The 22,748-nt window shown below is 40.7% G+C and overlaps 1 protein-coding gene across 4 annotated transcripts in view; it reads right to left on the bottom strand.

The window, feature by feature from the left end:
- The window catches only part of HTR7 (5-hydroxytryptamine receptor 7), a 119,735-nt gene extending 101,650 nt beyond the window's left edge, over positions 1–18,085 (bottom strand). For all 4 annotated transcript variants that reach the window (XM_061195319.1, XM_061195305.1, XM_061195296.1 and 1 more), the window contains exon 1: positions 17,313–18,085. In XM_061195319.1, coding sequence (XP_061051302.1) covers positions 17,313–17,857 — 545 coding nt within the window. In that variant the 5' untranslated portion in view covers positions 17,858–18,085. The remainder of the gene's footprint in view (positions 1–17,312) is intronic.
- Positions 18,086–22,748: the final 4,663 nt, after the last annotated feature.

The following is a 22,748-nucleotide window of genomic DNA, read 5'->3' as shown; positions in this document are numbered from 1 at the left end:
GAAAATGGTAATAAGAGCATACATATCAATAATTACCTTAAACGTGATTGGATTAAATGCTGCAACCAAAAGACACAGGTTCGCTGAATGGATACAAAAACAAGACCCATATATATATGCTGTCTACAAGAGACCCACTTCAGGCCTAGGGACACATACAGACTGAAAGTGAGGGGATGGAAAAAGATATTCCATGCAAAAGGAAATCCAAAGAAAGCTGGAGTAGCAATACTGATATCAGATAAAATAGATTTTAAAATAAAGAATGTTACAAGAGACAAGGAAGGACACTACATAAAGATCAAGGGATCAAACCAAGAAGAAGATATAACAATTATAAATATATATGCACCCAACATAGGAGCACCTCAATACATAAGGCAACTGCTAACAGCTATGAAAGAGGAAATCGACAGTAACACAATAATAGTGGGGGACTTTAACACCTCACTTACACCAATGGACAGATCATCCAAACAGAAAATTAATGAGGAAACACAAGCTTTAAATGACACAACAGACCAGAGAGAATTAATTGATATTTATAGGGCATTCCAACCAAAAACAACAGATTACACTTTCTTCTCAAGTGCGCACAGAATGTCCTCCAGGATAGATGACATCTTGGGTCACAAATAAAGCCTCAGTAAATTTAAGAAAATTGAAATCATATCAAGCATATTTTCTAACCACAAAGCTATGAGATTAGAAATCAATTACAGGGAAAAAAATGTAAAAAACACAAACACATGGAGGCTAAACAATATGTTACTAAATAACCAAGAGATCACTAAAGAAGTCAAAGAGGAAATCAAAAAATACCTAGAGACAAATGACAATGAAAACAGAATGATCCAAAACGTATGGGATGCAGCAAAAGCAGTTCTAAGAGGGAAGTTTATAGCTATACAAGCCTACCTCAAGAAACAAGAAAAATCTCAAATAAACAATCTAACCTTACACCTAAGGGAACTAGAGAAAGAAGAACAAACAAAACCCAAAGTTAGCAGCAGGAAAGAAATCATAAAGATCAGAGCAGAAATACATGAATAGAAACAAAGAAAACAATAGCAAAGATCAATAAAACTAAAAGCTGGTTCTTTGAGAAGATAAACAAAATTGATAAACCATTAGCCAGACTCATCAAGAAAAGAGGGAGAAGACCCAAACCAATAAAATCAGAAATGAAAAAGGGGAAGTTACAACAGATACCACAGAAATACAAAGCATCCTAAGAGACTACTACAAGCAACTCTATGGCAATAAAATGGACAACATGGAAGAAATGGACAAATTCTTAGAAACGTATAACCTTCTAAGACTGAACCAGGAAGAAACAGAAAATATGAACAGACCAATCACAAGCACTGAAATTGAAACTGTGATTTAAAATCTTCCAACAAACAAAAGTCCAGGACCAGATGGCTTCACAGGTGAATTCTATCAAACATTTACAGAAGAGCTAACACCCATCCTTCTCTAACTCTTCCAAAAAAAGGCAGAGGAAGGAACACTCCCAAACTCATTCTATGAGGCCACCATCACCCTGATACCAAAACCAGACAAAGATACTACAAAAAAAGAAAATTACAGACCAATATCACTGATGAATATAGATGCAAAAATCCTCAACAAAATAGTAGCAAACAGAATCCAACAACACATTAAAAGCATCATATACCATGATCAAGTGGGATTTATCCCAGGGATGCAAGGATTCTTCAATATACGCAAATCAATCAATGTGATACACCATATTAACAGATTGAAGAATAAAAACCATATGATCATCTCAATAGATGCAGAAAAAGCTTTTGACAAAATTCAACACCCATTTATGGTAAAAACTCTCCAGAAAGTGGGCATAGAGGGAACTTATCTCAACATAATAAAGGCCATATACGAGAAACCCAAAGTAAACATCATACTCAATGGTGAAAAACCTAAAGCATTTCCTCTAAGATCAGGAACAAGACAAGGATGTCCACTCTCACCACTGTTATTCAACATAGTTTTGGAAGTCCTAGCCATGGCAATCAGAGAAGAAAAAGAAATAAAAGGAATCCAGATTGGAAAAGAAGAAGTAAAACTGTCACTGTTTGCAGATGACATGATACTATACATAGAGAATCCTAAAGATGCCACCAGAAAACTACTAGAGCTAATCAATGAATTTGGTAAAGTTGCAGGATACAAAATTAATGCACAGAAATCTCTTGCATTCCTATACACTAACAATGAAAGATCAGAAAGAGAAATGAAGGAAAGAGTCCCATTCACTATTGCAACAAAAAGAATAAAATACCTAGGAGTAAACCTACCTATGGAGACAAAAGACCTGTATGCAGAAAACTATAAGACACTAATGAAAGAAATTAAAGATGATACAAACAGATGGAGAGATATACCATGTTCTTAGATTGGAAGAATCAATATTGTGAAAATGACTATACTACCCAAAGCAATCTACAGATTCAATGCAATCCCTATCAAATTACCAATGGCATTTTTTACAGAACTAGAAGAAAAAATCTTAAAATTTGTATGGAGACACAGAAGACCCCGAATAGCGAAAGCTGTCTTGAGGGAAAAAAATGGAGCTGGAAGAATCAGACTCCCTGACTTCAGACTATACTACAAAGCTACAGTAATCAAAACAATATGGTACTGGCACAAAAACAGAAATATAGATCAATGGAAGAGGATAGAAAGCCCAGAGATAAACCCACGCACCTATGGTCAACTAATCTATGACAAAGGAGGCAAGGATATACAATGGAGAAAAGACAGTCTCTTCAATAAGTGGTGCTGGGAAAACTGGACAGCTACATGTAAAAGAATGAAATTAGAACACTCCCTAACACCATACACAAAAATAAACTCAAAATGGATTAGAGACCTAAATGTAAGACCAGACACTATAAATTCTTAGAGGAAAACATAGGAAGAACACTCTTTGACATAAATCACAGCAAGATCTTTTTGATCCACCTCCTAGAGTAATGGAAATAAAAACAAAAATAAACAAATGGGATCTAACGAAACTTAAAAGCTTTTGCAAAGCAAAGGAAACTACAAACAAGACGAAAAGACAACCCTCAGAATGGGAGAAAATATCTGCAAACGAACCAACGGACAAAGGATTAATCTCCAAAATATATAAATAGCTCATGCAGCTCAATATTAAAAAAACAAACAACCCAATCCAAAAATGGGCAGAAGACCTAAATAGACATTTCTCCAAAGAAGTCATACAGATGGCCAAGAAGCACATGAAAAGCTGCTCAACATCACTAATTATTAGAGAAATGCAAATCAAAACTACAATGAGGTATCACCTCACACCAGTTAGAATGGGCATCATCAGAAAATCTACAAACAACAAATGTTGGCGAGGGTGTGGAGAAAAGGGAACCCTCTTGCACTGTTGGTGGGAATGTAAATTGATACAGCCACTATGGAGAACAGTATGGAGGTTCCTTACAAAACTAAAAATAGAATTACCATATGACCCACCAATCCCCCTACTGGCCATATACCCAAAGAAAACCATAATTCAAAAAGACACATGAACTCCAATGTTCATTGCAGCACTATTTACAATAGCCAGGTCATGGAAGCAACCTAAATGCCCATCAACAGACGAATGGATAAAGAAGATGTGGTACATATATACAGTGGAATATTACTCAGCCATAAAAAGGAACGAAATTGGGTTATTTGTAGAGACGTGGATGAATCTACAGATTGTCATACAGAGTGAAGTGAGTCAGAAAGAGAAAAACAAATATCGTATATTAACGCATATATGTGGAACTTAGAAAAATGGTACAGATGAACTTGTTTGCAGGGCAGAAATAGAGACACAGATGTAGAGAACAAACGTATGGACACCAAGCGGGGCAAGCAGCAGGGGAGGGGTGTTGTGATGAATTGGGAGATTGGGATTGACATATATACAACTAATATGTGTAAAATGGATAACTAATAAGAACCTGTTGTATAAAAATATAAATAAAATAAAATACAAAAAAAAAAAAAGAAGAAGAAATTGCTAACAAAGGACTATCACCTTTGTGACTCAGAAAGGAAGCCAGAGTGGTAGGAGCCTGGCAGTATTCAGAAAACTATCAAGTATAAAACTGTGAGGCAATCTATTTATTAAACAGGAGAATCTGCGAAGACCTCTCTTGCGAATATCAGAGACTTTTTCAAACCAAACGTATAGAACATACATCTCCCAAAAAATAAATTCTGAAATATTCAGGCAGCTGGGCTGGATTGATTATAGATGGATTGAAGCATGTCATTTAAGTCTCCCCATGATAGACTATAAATATTGATAGCCCCCTTTAGGTGGACGGTTCTGCCTGATGTTCCAGATGAAAGAACCATTTGGAAGGAAGAAAGCTATCCAGCTGCCTCTCTTTGAAAGATTGGGAAATATTATCAGAATGCCCAGAAATACAGAATTTGAATCAGAACAGAGGCCAGGATGAAAGTGAGAATACAAACCGGCTAAATGGGCAAAAATGAAGCTCCCCAAATAGGTTCACTGGAGATGTTCCCCCAAAGGCCCACAGCTGCTCAGCCCCCAGAGGCTGGCATCCTGTACTTCAACAGGCGACATCAGAAGCATGAGCGCTTAGTTCTGACCTAGCAGTCCTCGTTTTGCAGCAGTCCTTAACAAGAATTCTCCAGGCACAAAAAGGCTGTTCAAAAACAGACCATAGAGTACTGGGGGTTTTATTGATAGAAGTGCTCAAACTAGCCAATTGTTTGCAACCAGAAGCTAAATGACTCATAAACTCTTTCAAGAAAGGTCATATCGCACAGGGATTGACTGCAAAGCAATATGTACAACCTAACTTTTTAAAGGTCCAAATTTTCTGGTACGTGAATAAAATAATCTTAATTTACACTCAACTAGATAACCTCTTGAGGATGAGGCTGTGTCTTTATTCAGCTTTGTATCCCCACAGTACTTCAATACCCAGTAGGCAAACAACAAGGGTTTGCTTTAAATAAATCTCACCCCCACCATCTCCTCTAGCTTGCTAGCCCATGTATCCTCTCTCTCCCTCTCCCCTCCCCTCCCTCTCTTTCTCTCTCTCTTCATCCATATCCCCACCACCTACCTAACCCTCTCTCCACCCCTCTTCTCTCTCTCTCTCTCTCTCTCACACACACACACACACACATATACACACTTGGCCTCTTTGTTAGGGCTTCCTGCTCATCTAACTTAAAACTATGAAGATGTGGATTTTAATATTCCACAGTGACCTCACCTTAACCATAACCCAAAAGCTAACAGATGGACTGGAGTGGGAGATACCATGGATCAACACTAGAGAAAAATGTGCCAAAACACATCTGGCCCCAAGGATATTAGATAAGAGACTACGGACTGATACGAATATAATAATAATTACTATTAACATCATCACTGTCCTGTCTGAACAGCAGGAGAAAACACTTATCACTTGACATGGTTCAGAGATGATGTTCACAAAGCCAACACCCCTCTGAGCTGGAGTCAGACCTTCCCTCAGCCAAGCAAGATTCACTGTTTTCCTCCTGTGTGCTCTTAGGCAAGTTACTTAACCCGTCTCAGCCTCCCTTTCCTCATCCTTCAGGGGTGGCAGGGATGAGAGTAACCACAGAGTGGTCATGGGGATGAAATGAGATGCATCACATAAATCCCGTGGCACTGGGCCCGGCACATAGTACGTGCTCAATAAATGATATTGCGACTGTCAGTTACTGTGCTTCCCTACTTGGGTATCTCCTTCATGCCTGACACCTACGGCTTTCCTTCTGGGATGCATGAGCTTGGTTGAAATATGTTTTGTTCATTGAAATGAAAAGGATCTGGGATTTTTGCTTAATTTTGCCTGCCTTTTCACCCTGTTTCATGGCACAGCAATGATGACAATAAAGAGCTGACTCCTGGCTCTAAGCTGCCAAATCTTTTGCATCACTAGGGCTTTGTTTACGTCAGTGTTCCACACATGCGTGGAGAGCAGAAAGTGACTCACCAGCCTACTATGCCTTGATGCGACGACCCCTTGGGACTGTCCCATTGCCTCCACGCTGCTTCTGTTTCATTATACAATCTCCTGACTCTAATTTGGCTTCCCAAAAAAACTTCACCAAGAAGAATATTTCATAAGAAACTGGAGAATAAGAAGGCAAGGCCAGACATTTGGGAATCAGAGGCACCCACCTTCCCTCTCTTCCTTCCTCAGTCAATCCACACGGATTAACTGAACACCTACTATGTGCCAAGTACTACGCTGGGGGCTGGGGATTCAGTCTCGAACAAGAGAGGCCCTGGTCCTACCATGCTTGCTGTATGGATGACCCCACAAATCATGAATCCATTACAGTTAATTTCACAAACCGGTAATTACAAATTGAGGTGAGCGCAAGAAAGAAAAAAATTCAGGGAGTTATAAGACTGTCTAAGATAGTCTGGGGATTCTCGGAGTGCTTCCATGAGGCAGTAACATCTAGTCAAGGACCTGTCTGAAGAGTGATAAGAATTAACCAGCCCAAGAGGCACGTAAGTGTGTCAGGGGGGTGGGGTGAGGAGTAGGCAATAAAAAGACTTGTGAAGTCCCTGAATTGCAAAATGTCAAGGAATGGAAAGAAGCTCAGAGTTGCCAGAATATGTGGGGGGGGGGGGTAAGGGGGGTAGGGGAGGAAGAGAGATGATCTACACGATAGTTAAGAGAATTGAATTGACTTGAACGGAATCTTTGGCAGAAGTCGGCAAACTCCAGCAGGGTTAAATCTGGTCCCTTCCTGGTTTTGTATAGCCTCCCCACACACACCAGCTAAGAATGTTTTCATATTTTTAAATAGTTGAAAAAAATAAAAAAGTCTAATATTTAATAACATTGTGAAAATCTTATGAAATTCAAATTACAGTAGCCATAAATAAAGTTTTACTGGAACACAGCCATGCCCGTACATTTACATATTGTCTATAGCTGCTTTCACACTACAGTGGCAGAGTTGAGTAGCTGCGACAGAGACTATATGGCACACAAGCCTAAAATATTTACTATCTAGCTCTTTATGGAAAAAAATTGCCAACCCCTGATCTAGTGAGATAGGCAGAAGTCAGATTATAAAATCTTTTAAATCATATTAAAATTTTAGGATCTTATCCCAAGAGCAGGGGAACTCATTAACCCATTAAAGAGTCTGAAGAGGAGAACAGCATAATTCAGCAGTGCCCAGACCTGTCTGCACATTGGGTTAACCTAGGGAGCTTCCAGAATATAATGCATGAGTCTCACCCCCGGAGACTGTGCATCAGTTGGGTTTGTATATGGCCTGGGTATGGGCTTTGGAATTTTTTGAAGATTCCTAGGCGATGCTAATGTGCAAGTAACTTTGGGAACCACGGATAAAATCGCATTTGCATTTTTACAAGATCACGCTAACTCAGGGCTTCTCCCTCTGGCTGAATATAATCACCTGGGGGATATTTTCAAAGATACTGATGCCAAGGCCCACCCAGACCAATTACATCAGGATCTCTAGAGATGGGCTCCGAGCATTGCCCAGGTGATTCTAATGTGCAGCTCAGATTACGCACTCTGCATTAATGTGCAGCAAGGGTAGATACACGGAAAGCCCTGGGAGGCTACTTCGCATGGTCCAAGTGAAAGATGGCAGAGGCCTGGCTTGAGTTTCTGGCGCTGGGACTGGGGAGAAGAAAAGTGAAGGGACAGTGAGCAGGACTTGGTGAGGCACTGGTGACAGTGGGGGGCTGGGTGGAAAGTTTCAAAAGCAATACCTAAATGTCTAGCAAAGCAAATGGGTGCAGCCTGATGCCATTTATTGGGATGGGAACCTTGGAAGAGGAACAAGTTTGGGGGGGGTAAGAACACTAGTTCTGTTCTAACATCTTGTTAAAAGGGAGGATGCCTATGATGGGATTAGTCAGATTGAGGCTATAAAGAAGGCTGGGGTCAAGTCACAAGAGGCCTTGAATGCTATCTTAACAATGTTCTCTTTATATAGCAGACAATGGCTACAATGATGTAGAGGAACACATATGGGCTTTTGATTCAGATGGTGTTCCTGCCACATACAGTGTGTGTGTTTCCTCAGCTTCCTCATCTACAGAATGGGATTTAAAATGGGGCCTCCCTGGTGGCGCAGTGGTTGAGAATCTGCCTGCCAATGCAGGGAACATGGGTTCGAGCCCTGGTCTGGGAGGATCCCACATGCCACGGAGCAACTAGGCCCGTGAGCCACAGCTACTGAGCCTGTGCGTCTGGAGCCCGTGCTCCACAACAAGAGAGGCCGCGATAGTGAGAGGCCCGCACACCGCGATGAAGAGTGGCCCCCGCTCGCCGCAACTAGAGAAAGCCCTCGCACAGAAACGAAGACCCAACACAGCCAAAAATAAAAATAAATAAATAATTGTATTGGGCTTGTATTAAAAAATAAAGTCTTTATAAAAAAAAAAATGTTCACACTGTCTCCTATACCTTTGGCCAGTCGACCTCAATGACAGCACAGGCCTCAATGAATACCCTTACAAAGGTGTTGTGAAGGTTAAATGAGATATTATGTGAATCTCTAGAAACTTATGTAGCACAAAAGACCCTCAAAAATGGTAGTTGTAATTCCTAAAGGAGAATGACACAGTGACACCTCACAATGATGTTTTAGGAAGTGTATATGGACAACGGTGTGAAGGATAAGCACATAAGATAAGAAACTGGCACTTAGGTTTAGGGGTTATAACAGACAACATGATGGCATCTGTTCACCCGTCAGTAAGAAGTCAGAGTCCCGCAATCCTGTGGAGTCCGCAATCCTCCAGAATCCCGGCTACCCTCCTGGTGCACTGCTCCTCCTTCCCAAGTGTGGCTCTGGTTGCCTGTCTTGACCAAGATGAAGGCCAGAGCTCTAGCCACCATACTCACGGTCCAGGCGACAAGATGGAGAAAAAGACAAAAAGAAGAGGATTCTATCAACTCTTAAAGTGTATATACAAGCTGAAAATTAATTTCAGAGATGAGCAAGAATGACTTCCTTCAAAGAGAAAGGGGATCCAGAGAAACCAGAATGCACCCTGCACTGCTGATCACAGCAGAATTAAAGCCAAGAGCAGAACTCAGATCATCGAAGCAAATGAGTCATAGTACCTGGCGGGGAAGCAAGGCTTCAGCCAGACACCAGCCAGAACTAAAGATTATGGCTCTTGCAAATTAGCCAGAGGAGTTCCTGTAACTGTGGACAACCCAAAAACGACCCCTGCCCGCAAACATGAGGCTGAAAACTAATGGATGCTGATAGCATTAAAGCAATAACTGTATCTGCTCAGATTAACCATACATCTGATGTAAATCCATATACACCTCACAAGACGTCATCAAATAAATACTTCTGTCCCTTTAATGTAAAACAAAATACATATGTAGGAAAGTGCCTAAAATATACATGAATATTTTAATAGTAATTTTTAAAGTGAACCCTCATGTAACTACCTCTACAGGCAAGAGATAAAACATTACACCACCTCAAAAGCACACCTCTCTGATCACAACACCCCTCCTTCCCACCTAGAAGTAATTAGCTACTATCCTTGTTCTCGTGATGTATACTTCCTTCCTTTTCTTTACGATGTTTACACTTATGTATGTCTCTAAACAATGTTGTTTCTTTCATTTTTATATGAATGGAATCATGTGTTCTTCTGGACTCCACTTCTGCTCAGCGTTATGTTTGCGGCCCCAAAGAATTTATGGGTGAAACTACATGATGTCTGACATCTGAGTTAAAATACTGTGAGGAAGGAGGAGTTGCAAAGTATACTTTGAATACGGGGGTTATAAATTCATCACTGTTGAAGCTAGGCGATGGATAGATTAGGCTCTTTATACTATACTCTTGACTCTTAAATAAGTTTCAAAATTTCTATAATAAAAAATGGTTTAAATTACTTTGTGAGATTCATTTTACTACAACAATTTTCACTGCTGTATAGCAACAGTTTTCTAAGTAAGGTCCCCAAACCAGGAGCATCAGAATCATTGGGGAATTTGTTTAAATGCAAATAATTGGGCTCCACCCCAGACTTACTGAACCAGAAACTCTTGGAATGGGGCCCAGTAATCTGTGTTTTAATAAGTCCTCCAGATAGTTCTGATGCATGCTCAAGTTTGATAACCACTACTCAATAGTATTCTATTCTGTGAATGTTCCACAACTGATTTATCCATTCTACTATGGATACACTTATATACTATTTCAAGTTTGGGAGTTTCAAATTTGTGGATATTATAAATATTCTTGTACAAGACTTTTGGTGACAAGAGTCTCTCTGACATATACCTAGTGGTAAAATAACAGAATCCCAGAATCATAGTGTGTATGTATCATCAACACTACATGATAACGGCAAATTATTTTCAAAGTAGTTCACTAATTCACAGTCCCACTAGTAACGTACGAAAGTTCCCTCTGCTCTACATCCTTGCCAGTATTTGGTATTTTTCAGACATTTTAACTGTTGCCATCTTAGAGGGTTAAACACTTTTAAGCTATCCAAGTTGGGATCAAAAAGCATGTATTAGGGAACAGAACTCCAGACATGAAATCATAGTATTGCAAATATATTAGTTGGTGGGTTTGCATGGAATAGGCCTGATGTAGGAAGAATTTGGCATGCTGGAGAAACTGAAAAAGGTCAGTATGACTATACTATGGAAAGCAAGGTGAAACACAGTACAAAATGTTGTTGGGAAGTAAGGGAGGAACAAATCAGGGACCTTGTAGGTGTGCCAAAGACTCTGAATTGTATTCCTAGTGAAATGAAAAGCCAACGAAGGGTTTTAAGCACAAAATTTACATCATTATATTTCTATATCTGCATACATTTAAAATCTTTCAGGCACACATCCACTTCTACCTATGATGGGGTTGCTTAATGCTTCAGACTAATGCTTCTGCTGAAAACAACTAGAAAAGCTGGATAAAGCACAAATACATACACACACACACACAAACACACACCTGCTTAAAGGCATAACAGAGTTTTTGAGAAAACCAGGAGTTGAGGGGACAAAATCCTAGAAATGAGAGAACCACAAAGAGATGAGCCAAAATTCTGCAGCCACTCTTTCCCTTGGGACATTTGCCTAAACTAGGTGAGGGGTAAGGAGCTGAGGATCCAGGCAAAGAGCCTCAACAGAAATGCTCTTAAGAGGCAAAAATACCAGAAGAAATTTTGGTAGTCTCTTGAGGAAAGAAAAACAAAAATTAGAGACCTGAGATGCCAAGATCCAAATAAGAAGGAAGGAACAGAAAACTATGCCCAACACTTGGCTGGTATTCCTCTCAGAATTTGCTGAATTCTGAAGCTGTGCAGGGCAGGAGGCTAAGAAGCCAAGGAGAAAGCTCCTAAAAAAACTTTCAGTGAGAGTTGTGATAGTCTCACACTGCTAAGGAGAGAAAAAAACAGAGTTCTGAACTAGCCAGGGCGAGAAGTCATTGAGAACCCCCTATGCTCTTAGCTGAAGTTCCAAGAAAGCTACACCTTAGAAAGAGGCATTGGCCAGTGGCAGACACAGCTTTATCAAAACTAAAACAAAGCCTACAGTCAGCTAAGTCCCTAACTGGACTACAATAATCAGTTCCCCAATATGCCTGCCTAGAAGCTATTTTCTCTGGAGTAGAATAACATCATATACAACATCCACAGTTTTTCATACAAAATGTTGAGTATACAATTAAAGTTTATTAAGTATGCCAAGACACAAAGCCAAAACCCAGAGCTGGGGGTTGGGTCGGGGGGGAGAGACCACACACAAAGACACCACAAGTGATTCAGATATTAGAGTTGGTAGAAAAAGAGTCTAACTATGATTAATATGCTCAGAAGTATAATAACAAGTCGGAGAAATTCAGTGAAAAGGCAAAGAATTTCACCAGAGAGTTAGAATCAATAAAAAGGATCAAATGCAAAAAAATAAAAAATAAAGATCAAATATAATTTCTAGTACTCTAAAATTAAGAACTCAATAGATAAGACCAAACAACATATTAAACAGAGTGGAAGAGATGATTAATAAATTGGAAGGTAGGTCAAAATTCTTCAAAGCTGAAGAACAGAGAAAAATATAAAATGGAAAAGAAAGAAAAGAGTGTAAGATACATGTGTGATAAAGTAAAACAATCTAAATTATGTAACTTTGAAGACACAGAAGAAGAGAGAAAGAATAGGACAGTAAAAGTATTTAAAGAGATACTAGCAAACTGATTAGAGATATCAATACACAAATACAAAAGTTACTAAGAACCTCAGCAGGGTTGACAGCAAATAAACAACAGAAAATAACTAATAATGCCAAACCTAGGGACATCACAGAAAAATGCATAAAAACTAAAGACAAAAAGAAAATCCTGAAAGCAGCCAGAGGAAAAAAGACACATTATCTTCAAAGAAGTAATAACACTGTTGGTAAATGACTAATGTTTCAACAGAAATGATGGAAGCCTGAAGACCATGGAATAATGTTTTAAAGTGCCGAACAAAAACTCAAACATAGAATTCCATACTTAGAGAAAATATCATTCAAAATGATAGTAAAATTATGACATTTTTAGATAAGTAAAAACTGAAAGTCTAACGGGCATAAGAAAATGATCCCAGATGAAGGCATGATAATATAGGAAAAAATAAAGAGCAATGGAAAAGGTAAACATGTGGGTAAATAAGAATGAATACTGACTGCTTAAAATAACAATAAAGATAATATCTAATAGGTTTTTAAAATATGTAGATTAAAATGCATGACAATAACACAAAAGATGTGAGGGGGGTATATAGAATTAAAATACAATAAGGTACCTTATTATCCAAAAGGAATGACAATATGTACACAGGATGACTTATAAATAAATATTTATAGAAGCACTGTTAGTGATATATAGAAAATGGAAACAATGCAAATGTCCATCTACAGGTGAACTGATAAGCAAATTAAATGGAATACTAATCAGCAAAGAAAATGAATAAAACACTGACAGGCTAAAAACTATGGATGAATCGCACAGCAGACATTATTATTGAGCAAAAGATGCCAGATTTAAGAGTACACACTATGTGATGCCCTTTTATGAGGTTTTGTCCAAGAAAAATGAATCTATGATGCTAACAGTCAGGACAATGGTTATCTTTGGGAGTATTAGAAACTGGAGAAGAGCAAGAGGGGACCTCTGGGAGGTAGGTGATGTTCAATTTCTTGATCTAGCTGCAGATTACCTCCATGGGTTCACTTCGTGGAAATGCATCAAGCTCTACATTTAGGATTGCTCACTTTTCTATATGTATTTCCAAAAAACGTTTTAAAAATATATTTCATAAGTACAGAAAGTTATATGCAGGATAACAAGACTGTATCAACCATCAAGATTAAGAAACAAAGCATGACCGATATCATTGATATGCATGTTACTCCCTGATTACACCTCCACCCACCCCACCAGAGATAACTACTCTCATGAATTTGGTGCTCACCATTCCTCTGCACTATTTTATACTTTGACTCCTTATATAAGTTCACCTAAATAATATATAGAACTGTTTTGCATGTTTTAAAACTATATATAAAAGATAATTTGATTTCTATTTTTTAAAGATCACTCTGAAAAGGGCACAAGGAAACTTTCCGGGATGACAAAATATTCTATATCTTATTTGGAGTGTTGGTTACATGGGTACATACATTTCTCAAAACTCATCAAAATGTACATTTAATATCTGTGCATTTCACTATAGGGAAATGTTATCTCACTTAAAACCATTTAAAAAATAAAATAGATCATTCTAGCTTCTTCACAGGCAATGGACAAGGAGGACTGGACAGAAGTGGAATCAGGAAGGCCAGTTAAAGTATTACAGCAGACCTGGTGAGGGTCAAACTCACCTATCTGAGGAGTAAAGGAAATAAAGTCAGGCTGTGGTCACAGTTCTTTGAGCAGCTTAACTGTGAAGTGGAGCAGTAACTGGAGGGATGAGTGAAGCCAAAGAAGGAGTTCTTAAAAATGGAACATCAAGCTTGACCCTGTTGAGTGGCAACACTGAAGACAAAGAAGAGATGAGGACCCAAGGGAAAAACCAAGTCCTCCAGAATGTGAGCGGGAACAGGATGTGAAGTGCAGGGGGTTTGGTCTTTGCTGGGACACAATGTCTTCTTGTTTTTTAACTGGAAGGAAATAAAAAGGGTAGAGATGCAGGAAAACTCGTTTGGTGGTGGAAAGACAAAGTAGTTTCCATCCAATGGCTGCTACTTTTTCAGTGATCATGGGTCATTATCTATAAAGGGTGGGGATCAGAGGGTTGAAGCCTGTGAAGAAGAAGGGCACGAAATTCCATTGGAAAAGGCTGGAAAGGCATCCCAGCATGGTGGGGAGGGGTTAAGAAAAATCAAAGGTTCCATTTTAGACAGGTTAAATGCCCAACAGGTAACCAACTTCTTGTAACATAGCATGGGCTCAGAATATTATTATTCATCTTTGCTTATGCTGCACGAAGCATGGCATAACACATATTAGGTACCCGAGAGAGAATGGATAAATGAATGAATGAAGATTAAATCTTTTTCATATTTTCTTAGCACATTTTTATATCGTTGGCCATATTCCACAATGGAACTGAAGAAAAAATAGAAATAATGCACCTTATCAATCAACCGATAACAAATGCATTTTCCTTTTTCTCATTTTTAGTTCTGTGTGTTCTTGGAAGAAAGGCAATCTCTGTCTTCCGATGCTATAAATTCTTCATTTTATCTAAATAAATGACATGTTCATCTTCTAAAATAACTGTTAAGCAGAATTCACCAATGGGGCAATTCTCATAAAAAACTAAGAGACAGAATCTTTATCCCTGTGTTAACACAATTTGTGACAATCATAAGGAAATAGTTGGCAAAGAAATTAGAAGCTCTTGTCAAGGTGGATGGACCTAGAGTCTGTCATACAGAGTGAAGTAAGTCAGAAAGAGAAAAATAAATACCATATGCTAACACATATATATGAAAAGAACCTAGGAGTGGGATAGGAATAAAGACGCAGACGTAGAGAATGGACTTGAGGACACGGGGAGGGGGAAGGGTAAGCTGGGACTGGAATGAAGTGAGAGAGTGGCATGGACATATATACACTACCAAATGTAAAACAGATAGCTAGTGGGAAGCAGCTGCATAGCACAGGGAGATCAGCTCGGTATTTTGTGTCCACCTAGAGGGGTGAGATAGGGAGGGTGGGAGGGAGATGCAAGAGGGAGGGGATATGGGGATATATGTATATGTATAGCTGATTCACTTTGTGATACAGCACAAACTAACACACCATTGTAAAGCAATTATACTCCAATAAAGATGTTAAAAAAAAGAAAGGATTAACCTCATCTCTGTATTGGAGACGTTCCTGCTGCTGCTAAGTCACACGTGCATCATGAGCAGAGAAAACCTTTAGCTCATGTACAGGAATCTCAGCGCGGTCCCACCCAAACCTGGTCATCCTAGGAGACAAATTAGCACACTGTGCTGTTTGTTTATCATTTATCAATTATGAAATGAAAAAGGCTTATAAATGCATTACTTGCAGCAGAAATTGTTATTTGCTTTATTACACTAAGTTCCATTTAAAAGGACTCCATTCATGCAAGAAGCACCATTTTTGTTGGATGAACAGTCGGATTTTTACGCTTATAATTCAAGCATATACTTACTATGTATATTGAGTGCACTCTCCCAGTTCCTGTTGCCACAGCCAGACTGTAAATGCATATCTGTGGTCATGCTTAACTACAGTCATTCAGAACTTCAGCTGTCAAGTTTGGAGCTAATATTCTCACATATGCAGTTCATGCTCTACTCTTAAAAATAATTCCTTGTTTGCTATTAGAAGCTCCTAACATAATATACAAAATGGCAGGATCAATTTTTTAAAATAATCTAGATCTTTAACTACATGCAAATACAATGTATTTTTCTTCCCTGAAAATATCCCCTTCCTTCAGTAACTATAAACCCTGGCCAAGCAATAAAATAGCACAACATGTTAAATATTAAAAAACAAAAACAAAAAAACCCACACACACAATATAGCAGTGTTTACAGGGAGGGAAAGGAGGAAAACCTCAGTTTTGTGCTACACCATCCTTTGAGACACTCTCATTTTAAGTGTGGAGGCATCAATTATCTCTCCTTTGCTGGAAGGTCTACACATTTAAAGGTTCTGTAGGTCCACTAAGAAAATAAGCAACTGTTTCTCTGTATCATTAAACACAACAGGATACCAGCCTGTGCTGGTTTTAAAACACTAGCAAAATTCCAACTGTGAATATTAAGGTTTACTATTTCAGTCTCCAGGGAAGCAGAGAGTTGTTTTGTTGGCAGAGCATTAGGACCGTACTTCAAGTTATCAACTGCACAATATTTCTAGGACCAACGACTAGCTCCACTGCAGAATCTTGTAATCCTAGAGTCTGAAGAAACCTTGCAGGTCTCCTATTCCAATCTGACATCCAAGACAGGAATTTTTTCCCCCAGCATCCCTGACAGACGGTCAGCCTCTGTTTCAATTACTCCAGTGGGGGAGTTCTCAAGAGAAGATTCCCAACGGATATGATGAACTGCTAGAACCAACCATTCAGACAGGGAATAAGGCTCCAGTAAGCCTGTAGGATACAGACAGCCTTGCCAGACAGTAAAACCAGACTTCCAAAAGAATGTGACTCAGAATCAGCAATCATAGAGGTGCAACGTTAAAACATGTAGACCCCCCAATTTGGGGACCATTCTAGGTCTTTTTATTGGCCTGAGAAGTAGCTCGTACAGTCAGGAAAGCAAGGTGGCTTTTCTCCTGCTGATTTCTTAAAGTAAGAACTGATTCTTTCAGGCTCACAGCAAGGGTTTGTCAGGCTCAGAGAGGATCAAATCCCTTCCTTCTGAAAACCAAGCCAAGGGACCCCCTGGTGGAACTGCTAACGCTTAAAATACTCTTAACTTTGGTCTTAAAATTCTCACTACCGTAAACCAGAACATTTCGAGCCCTTCTTTTAAAGGTGTATATAGGCTACGCTGTAACTTAAGTTGTTTGGTTGGTGTCGGGTTGATGTGTGTGCGTGGTGGGGGGTGGGGGGTGTTTTAAGCGCAGCCCTTCCTCCCGCAGGGGAGTCTGGTTTATCCGACCAGGAAAGGCAAGTGTGCGGGGCTGAGCTGCCAGCACATCCCCAGGCGGACCCCGGGACGGGGCGGCCCGGCCCTTACCTGTCGATGCTGATCACGCACAGGGTCATGATCGAGGCCGTGCAGCACATGACGTCCATGGCGATAAAGACGTTGCAGAAGAAGTGGCCAAAGATCCACTTGCCCCCGATAAGGTCGGTGACGCTGACGAAGGGCATGACCGCCACGGCCACCGAGAGGTCGGCCAGCGCCAGGGACACGATCAGGTAGTTGGAGGGCTGGCGGAGCTTCTTGACGAAGCACACCGAGATCACCACCAGGCAGTTGCCGGCGATCGTCAGCAGCGTGATGAGCGTCAGGATGGAGCCGATCACAACTTTCTCGGCTCTGCCGTAGTTGATCTGCTCCCCGCAGCCGGAGGCATTGTCCGGGAGTGCGTCCCAGGTGGGCACGGGGCTGGCCGTCACCTCAGGGACCCCGTGCAGCAGGTGCGGCGCCCAGGAGCCCGCGACCGGGCCGGCGCCGTCGGGGCTCAGGTCGGGCAGCCAGCGTCCCACCTCTGGCAGGGGTAAAGAGCGGAGGTGCCCGTAGAGGTCCGGGCGGCCGCTGCTGTTAACGTCCATCATCGTGCCGCTGTGCGTCGCTGCCCATGGAGCCGGCGCCCCCGCCACGCGCTCCGGCTGCCGGCCCGGGGGCTTCACCTCGTCGGTTCCGCTCCGCTCGGCCCAGCCATGGGGCCCGCGCAGTCCGCTGGGGGGCGCCCCGGCTCGGCCTTGCGGCCCCGCACGTCCCGGTCCCCCAACAGCAGCGGACGACGCGGGAGCGCGGCCACCCGGGGACTCCCTGCGGGAGACGCCTCCAGCACCCGACGGACCCCCGGGACGCGCGGAATCGCGGGCCGGCGGGCCGGGCTCGGCTGGCCGCACCGCACCGCTCGCACCGCTCGCAGCCTTCAGCCGCCGAGTGGCTCGGCCGAGAGCGCCCGGGAGGCAGCGGCAGAAGTTGCGGAGAGCGCCCCGCCCCTCGCCGCCGCCGCCGCCGCCGCCGCCGCCGCTCCCCTGCGGCAACCGCGCCGCGTCCCCGCCGCCGCCGCCGCCGCGTCCGGCCGCTGCCCGCGCGCCCCGTGCTCCCGGACGGGTTTCCCCGGCTGGGCAGGGGCCGCCGTCTCTCCGGCGCCCCCCGGCACTGGGCGGGGGGCGGTGCTCCACGTGCCTCCCGGGATCCCGAGCCGCTTTGCCCGGGGATCTTTCCGCAGGAGGCTCACACTCCCTCCGACAGACCCGAACCTCCTCACTAGTGAACGACAGTTTGGTGGGGGGAGGACTAGGGAGCCCGCGGACGCTCGGACTCATTGCAAAATGAAGAACCCGGGGAGGGTTTTTTTTTTTTTAATCTTAATTTAAAATAAACCTTTCTTAGCACTCCACCAAGCAACAAACATACTTCCGTTTCCTATTTTGACCACTGATGGGAGAAAGCGAAGATGGAAAAAGAGAAGCGGCTGAATGGGGGTGGGGGTGGGAGCTCAGAAGAAGGAGAAAAGGGAGAGGGAGGGATGCCCGGGTCCTGACACCTAGGAGGAGATGGGGGCTCTGGGGAAGGGACCTCCAGAGGGCTTAAACCCATTGTGACCAACCCTCCAGGCGTCTAGAAACAGGCCTCTCAGCTCTGACAATAGACCTTGGCTGCTTTTACATTCAGACTTCAGTGCCTAATATATTAAAATGAGGGTTAATTCTCCCATGGCATTCTGGAAATCTTGCACATAAGAGAAGAAATGACCGGTTATAAATGTTCTGCAGAATCCTGGATGTGTATGTTGATTTAATTAATGCCTATTGCCTAAAATCGCCTTGGTATGGAAACCCTGTCAGAGTGGCTGATTTTTATTATTTGTGAGACTTATTTCACTCCATTTTGTTTAAAGATTTTATCGGAAGCCAGCAGTGATTTCTTTAGTTTAAAGACTAAGAATAATCAAATCTGTTTTCTTTTCTAATTAGACCCTAGCGGATCATAAATAAGAAAAGGAACAGAAACCTCAAAATGTATTGATGTGAGTGCTGGGTAACACTCTTCATTCTTCAGGGTGGGTATTAGCCCTGTTTTTCCAGATCAGGAAACACAGTTGCTATTGCAATCAGCTGGTAAGTAAGAGGTTTCAAACCCAGGTTTATCTGATTACTATGTTCATATTCTTCCCTCTACACGTTCAAAAAAATTTTTTTTTAAGTAGAAAAAATAAATCCCTAAATCATGGGCCAATGCTGACAGCTCTTTCACTACTGTGAACGTGTCAGAGGCTCTCTTCTGTCTGGGGTAAGCGGATCAACACATTCAGAGGAAGAGTGGAGCGTAACATGTAGACCACAAAACAATACTATTTCATGGTTAAGAGGATGGGTGAGGAAATTTCTTCAACCTTACTTAAGTTAGTATTAAACATAATTTCAGACAAAAGAAAACTAGTTTGTAGCTGGAAGGCATCTGAGAAACCATTTGTTCACCCTGCAATACAGAGAGGGAAATAGAGGCTGAGACAAGTTTAATGACTTGTCCAAGATCACTCATGACTACATTGAAACGTCTCAGGGTTTTGGTTTTTGAGGTTTAGAATTGTCTCAAGGCCTCTTAAAAATTCCTTAAGGTAGTAAATTTCACAAGCTACTTGGGACTTTTCTCATTTTAACTTTTTAACTTATTTTAACTCATTTTGACTCTTCTCATTTTTTTATCCACCTTGAGTACTCTAATCAGGGTCAGCCTACTTTATGTCTTGGCTCTTTTAAATAGTATTCCACATTAATTAATTATACAAAGAATTTGAAGAGCAATATTTTTTATTTGAGTTTACAGTCAATATAATTTGCCACCTACACTCTGGTCAGCCCTTACCCAGCCCACTTATGTTTCATAGCTGCTTCTGATGTTTTCTGCTTTTGTTTTTTCATTGTAGACATATAAATGCACCAAATAATCAGTAAAATACTACTTTCAAATTTACTTCCTCTTCCATTTTCAATATAGCATCAGGTCCAAACTCCCCTTTTTATACAGAAGTCACTTATATTATCCCTGGTGATGGCTGAGTGTATTTCCTGAGAGTTGCTAGGTTTTTCATTTATAAGTTATCACAGTGCATAAACACAGTTATTGAAAATCTCAGCTTCTGCAGCATTACCTTGCTTATGTTGAGTTTAAATTTCATCTCTCATTGTATCATTCCAAAATCCAGACAGAACAATTTGGAATTCTTTCTGTTTCCCTCTAACCTTGAATAACAAATAATCATATCTTAATAAAAATATTAAAATCTCATTTATCCTTTTCCATAATTATCTCACACAAAAAAAGCTAAAGTTACAGCTTCACAAAATATTCATAAAAATACCCAAACATTCACCTAAATGTGTTGTTTTGCCCTTGGTTTCCTGGGGTTTTAAAATCCATATCAAGGTGTTGCTGCCTTTCCCCTCCCCCTGCCAGCCTACTCTGGCTCTTATATTGGAGATAATAAGAGAGGGGTTGGCATCTAAATCAAATCACGTCTTCAGTTTTTAATCCCTTTGATTTCTTTCATTGAAAAAATAACTCTGCTACTTTAAAAAGTACCAAACCTTGTGTAGACTCTCATTTCCTATAACAGCATTTTCCTAAAATTGTCAATGAGGGTACCTGAAACGACAGCTTTCTGAGGTTTCCAACTGGCAATCTCCTGCACTCAAAACTGCTCTGGGGGAGTACAGAAGAGTAGCCGCATCCTACAATAAGAATTATCATCTTTTTATAAGCTCTTCTTCCTGTAGGTACACATCTGGCTCATCTAAATGCATGTGCTTAATCATATCTCTGCAGGCCCACACGTACCCATCCGGAGGACATAAGCTTAGGAGAGTTTATTTTCCCATAAACCAGCATACTCTGACAGTCTAGATTTACTTTAAGAAACACAAGTAAAATAAAGCTTTCTATGCCATAGGATTCATTGGCAACACACTGGTCAGTTAAGCATACTAACATCATGCTGACTGGGGCTCTAGTAATTTCCAGTGCCCAATGAGGCTGACTTTCTACAGGACTACTCTTGCACTTCTCCAAAGTTTTTCAGCTACTTACTTGTACACCCCATTGGCTCACTCAACTAAACTAATTGTCTGGGTGTTGACCCCAGAATTGGATGAGAAAAGACTAGGAAAACGATGCTTAGATAGGTATAGTGCTAAGATTAGTGCATATAAATATCCAAATCCTACCCTGTGTACCAGTCGGGTTGTGGAGCAGTAGCACAGAGCCAGAACACACATCCTAGCAACTGTCAACACAGATATTGGGAGGCCCAGTTGGGATAAAAGGTAGTCTGGGACACAAGAATGTCCCCATCTCTGTGACAATCCCCCTCACCATGGCTAGTCTCATCCTTTCTAGGCTCTGAAGGCTCTTAAAGCACTTTTTTCACATCTTTATTATAGCACTTTCCGGTGCATTACGCTTTATGTTTACATGACTGTCTTTTCCAGCAGACTGTGAACTCCCCAAAGGCAAGGATATTTTCTTATTCCCGCTACATACTAGGTGCTCAATAAATGTTTGTCAAAATGTAGAAAAATGCCTATAACCAAGAGTCGTTCATGATTTAAAATAATTCCTCAGCTTAAAAGTGAATGGTGAGTTTTGTTTTGATTCAGATATATATGTCCTTTAATTGTGATACTTTCACTTGCATTTTCCCTTAATGCTAACTAGAAAAAATGTATTTTTTTTCCCCTTTGGTTCCATTTAGAAAATGTTCATTCTCTTTACAAAGTAAATGTATCCTTTAAAATTTTTTCTCAACAACAATAAGAAAATATGAACAGAAAATCAGAGAATGGATAGATCCAAGAGCACTTAACTTATTTTTCTAATTACTCCATTTTTTCTTACCGTGACCATCTCGAAATATAAGTGGTACATGCTCACCCTCTAGTGGTGAATCTATTCCTCATACAAATTCCACACAGAGAGAACTTCCATGGAAAGCTCTTTTCAGGGAACAAATTGGACAATGTCAGCTTCCATGGTCCAAACCTGAAGGACTAATTGAAAGAAAAATTAAGTCCTTCACCTTAAAGAAAAACAGATAATATGAGCATTCACTCATTGATTGAGTCAACATTTATTGAGCGTCTAATACATACCAGGTATTGTTTTAGGAGTTCTTTTTTTTTTTTTTTGAGCTATTTGAACACTTATTTGTGGTAATCAGTATGTAAAATAAAATATTTTGTATACAGTAATGACACATCCGAAAGAATATTATTTATTGTGTCCAAATTTGAGACATAAATTTCCATGTGTGATTCCATGAGTGAGGATCTCTATAATTTATCACTCACTTATTTAACCATGAAACACATTTGCTTGAATTGTGGCTTTCAGCTTTTCTTTTTTATTTATTTATTTCATTTTTTTAACATCTTTATTGGAGTATAATTGCTTTACAATGGTATGTTAGTTTCTGCTTTATAACAAAGTAAA

Source organism: Eubalaena glacialis, chromosome 1 (genome assembly GCF_028564815.1).
Source record: "Eubalaena glacialis isolate mEubGla1 chromosome 1, mEubGla1.1.hap2.+ XY, whole genome shotgun sequence".
Lineage (NCBI taxonomy): Eukaryota > Metazoa > Chordata > Mammalia > Artiodactyla > Balaenidae > Eubalaena > Eubalaena glacialis.
This window is presented reverse-complemented; position numbering and strand designations above follow the sequence as displayed.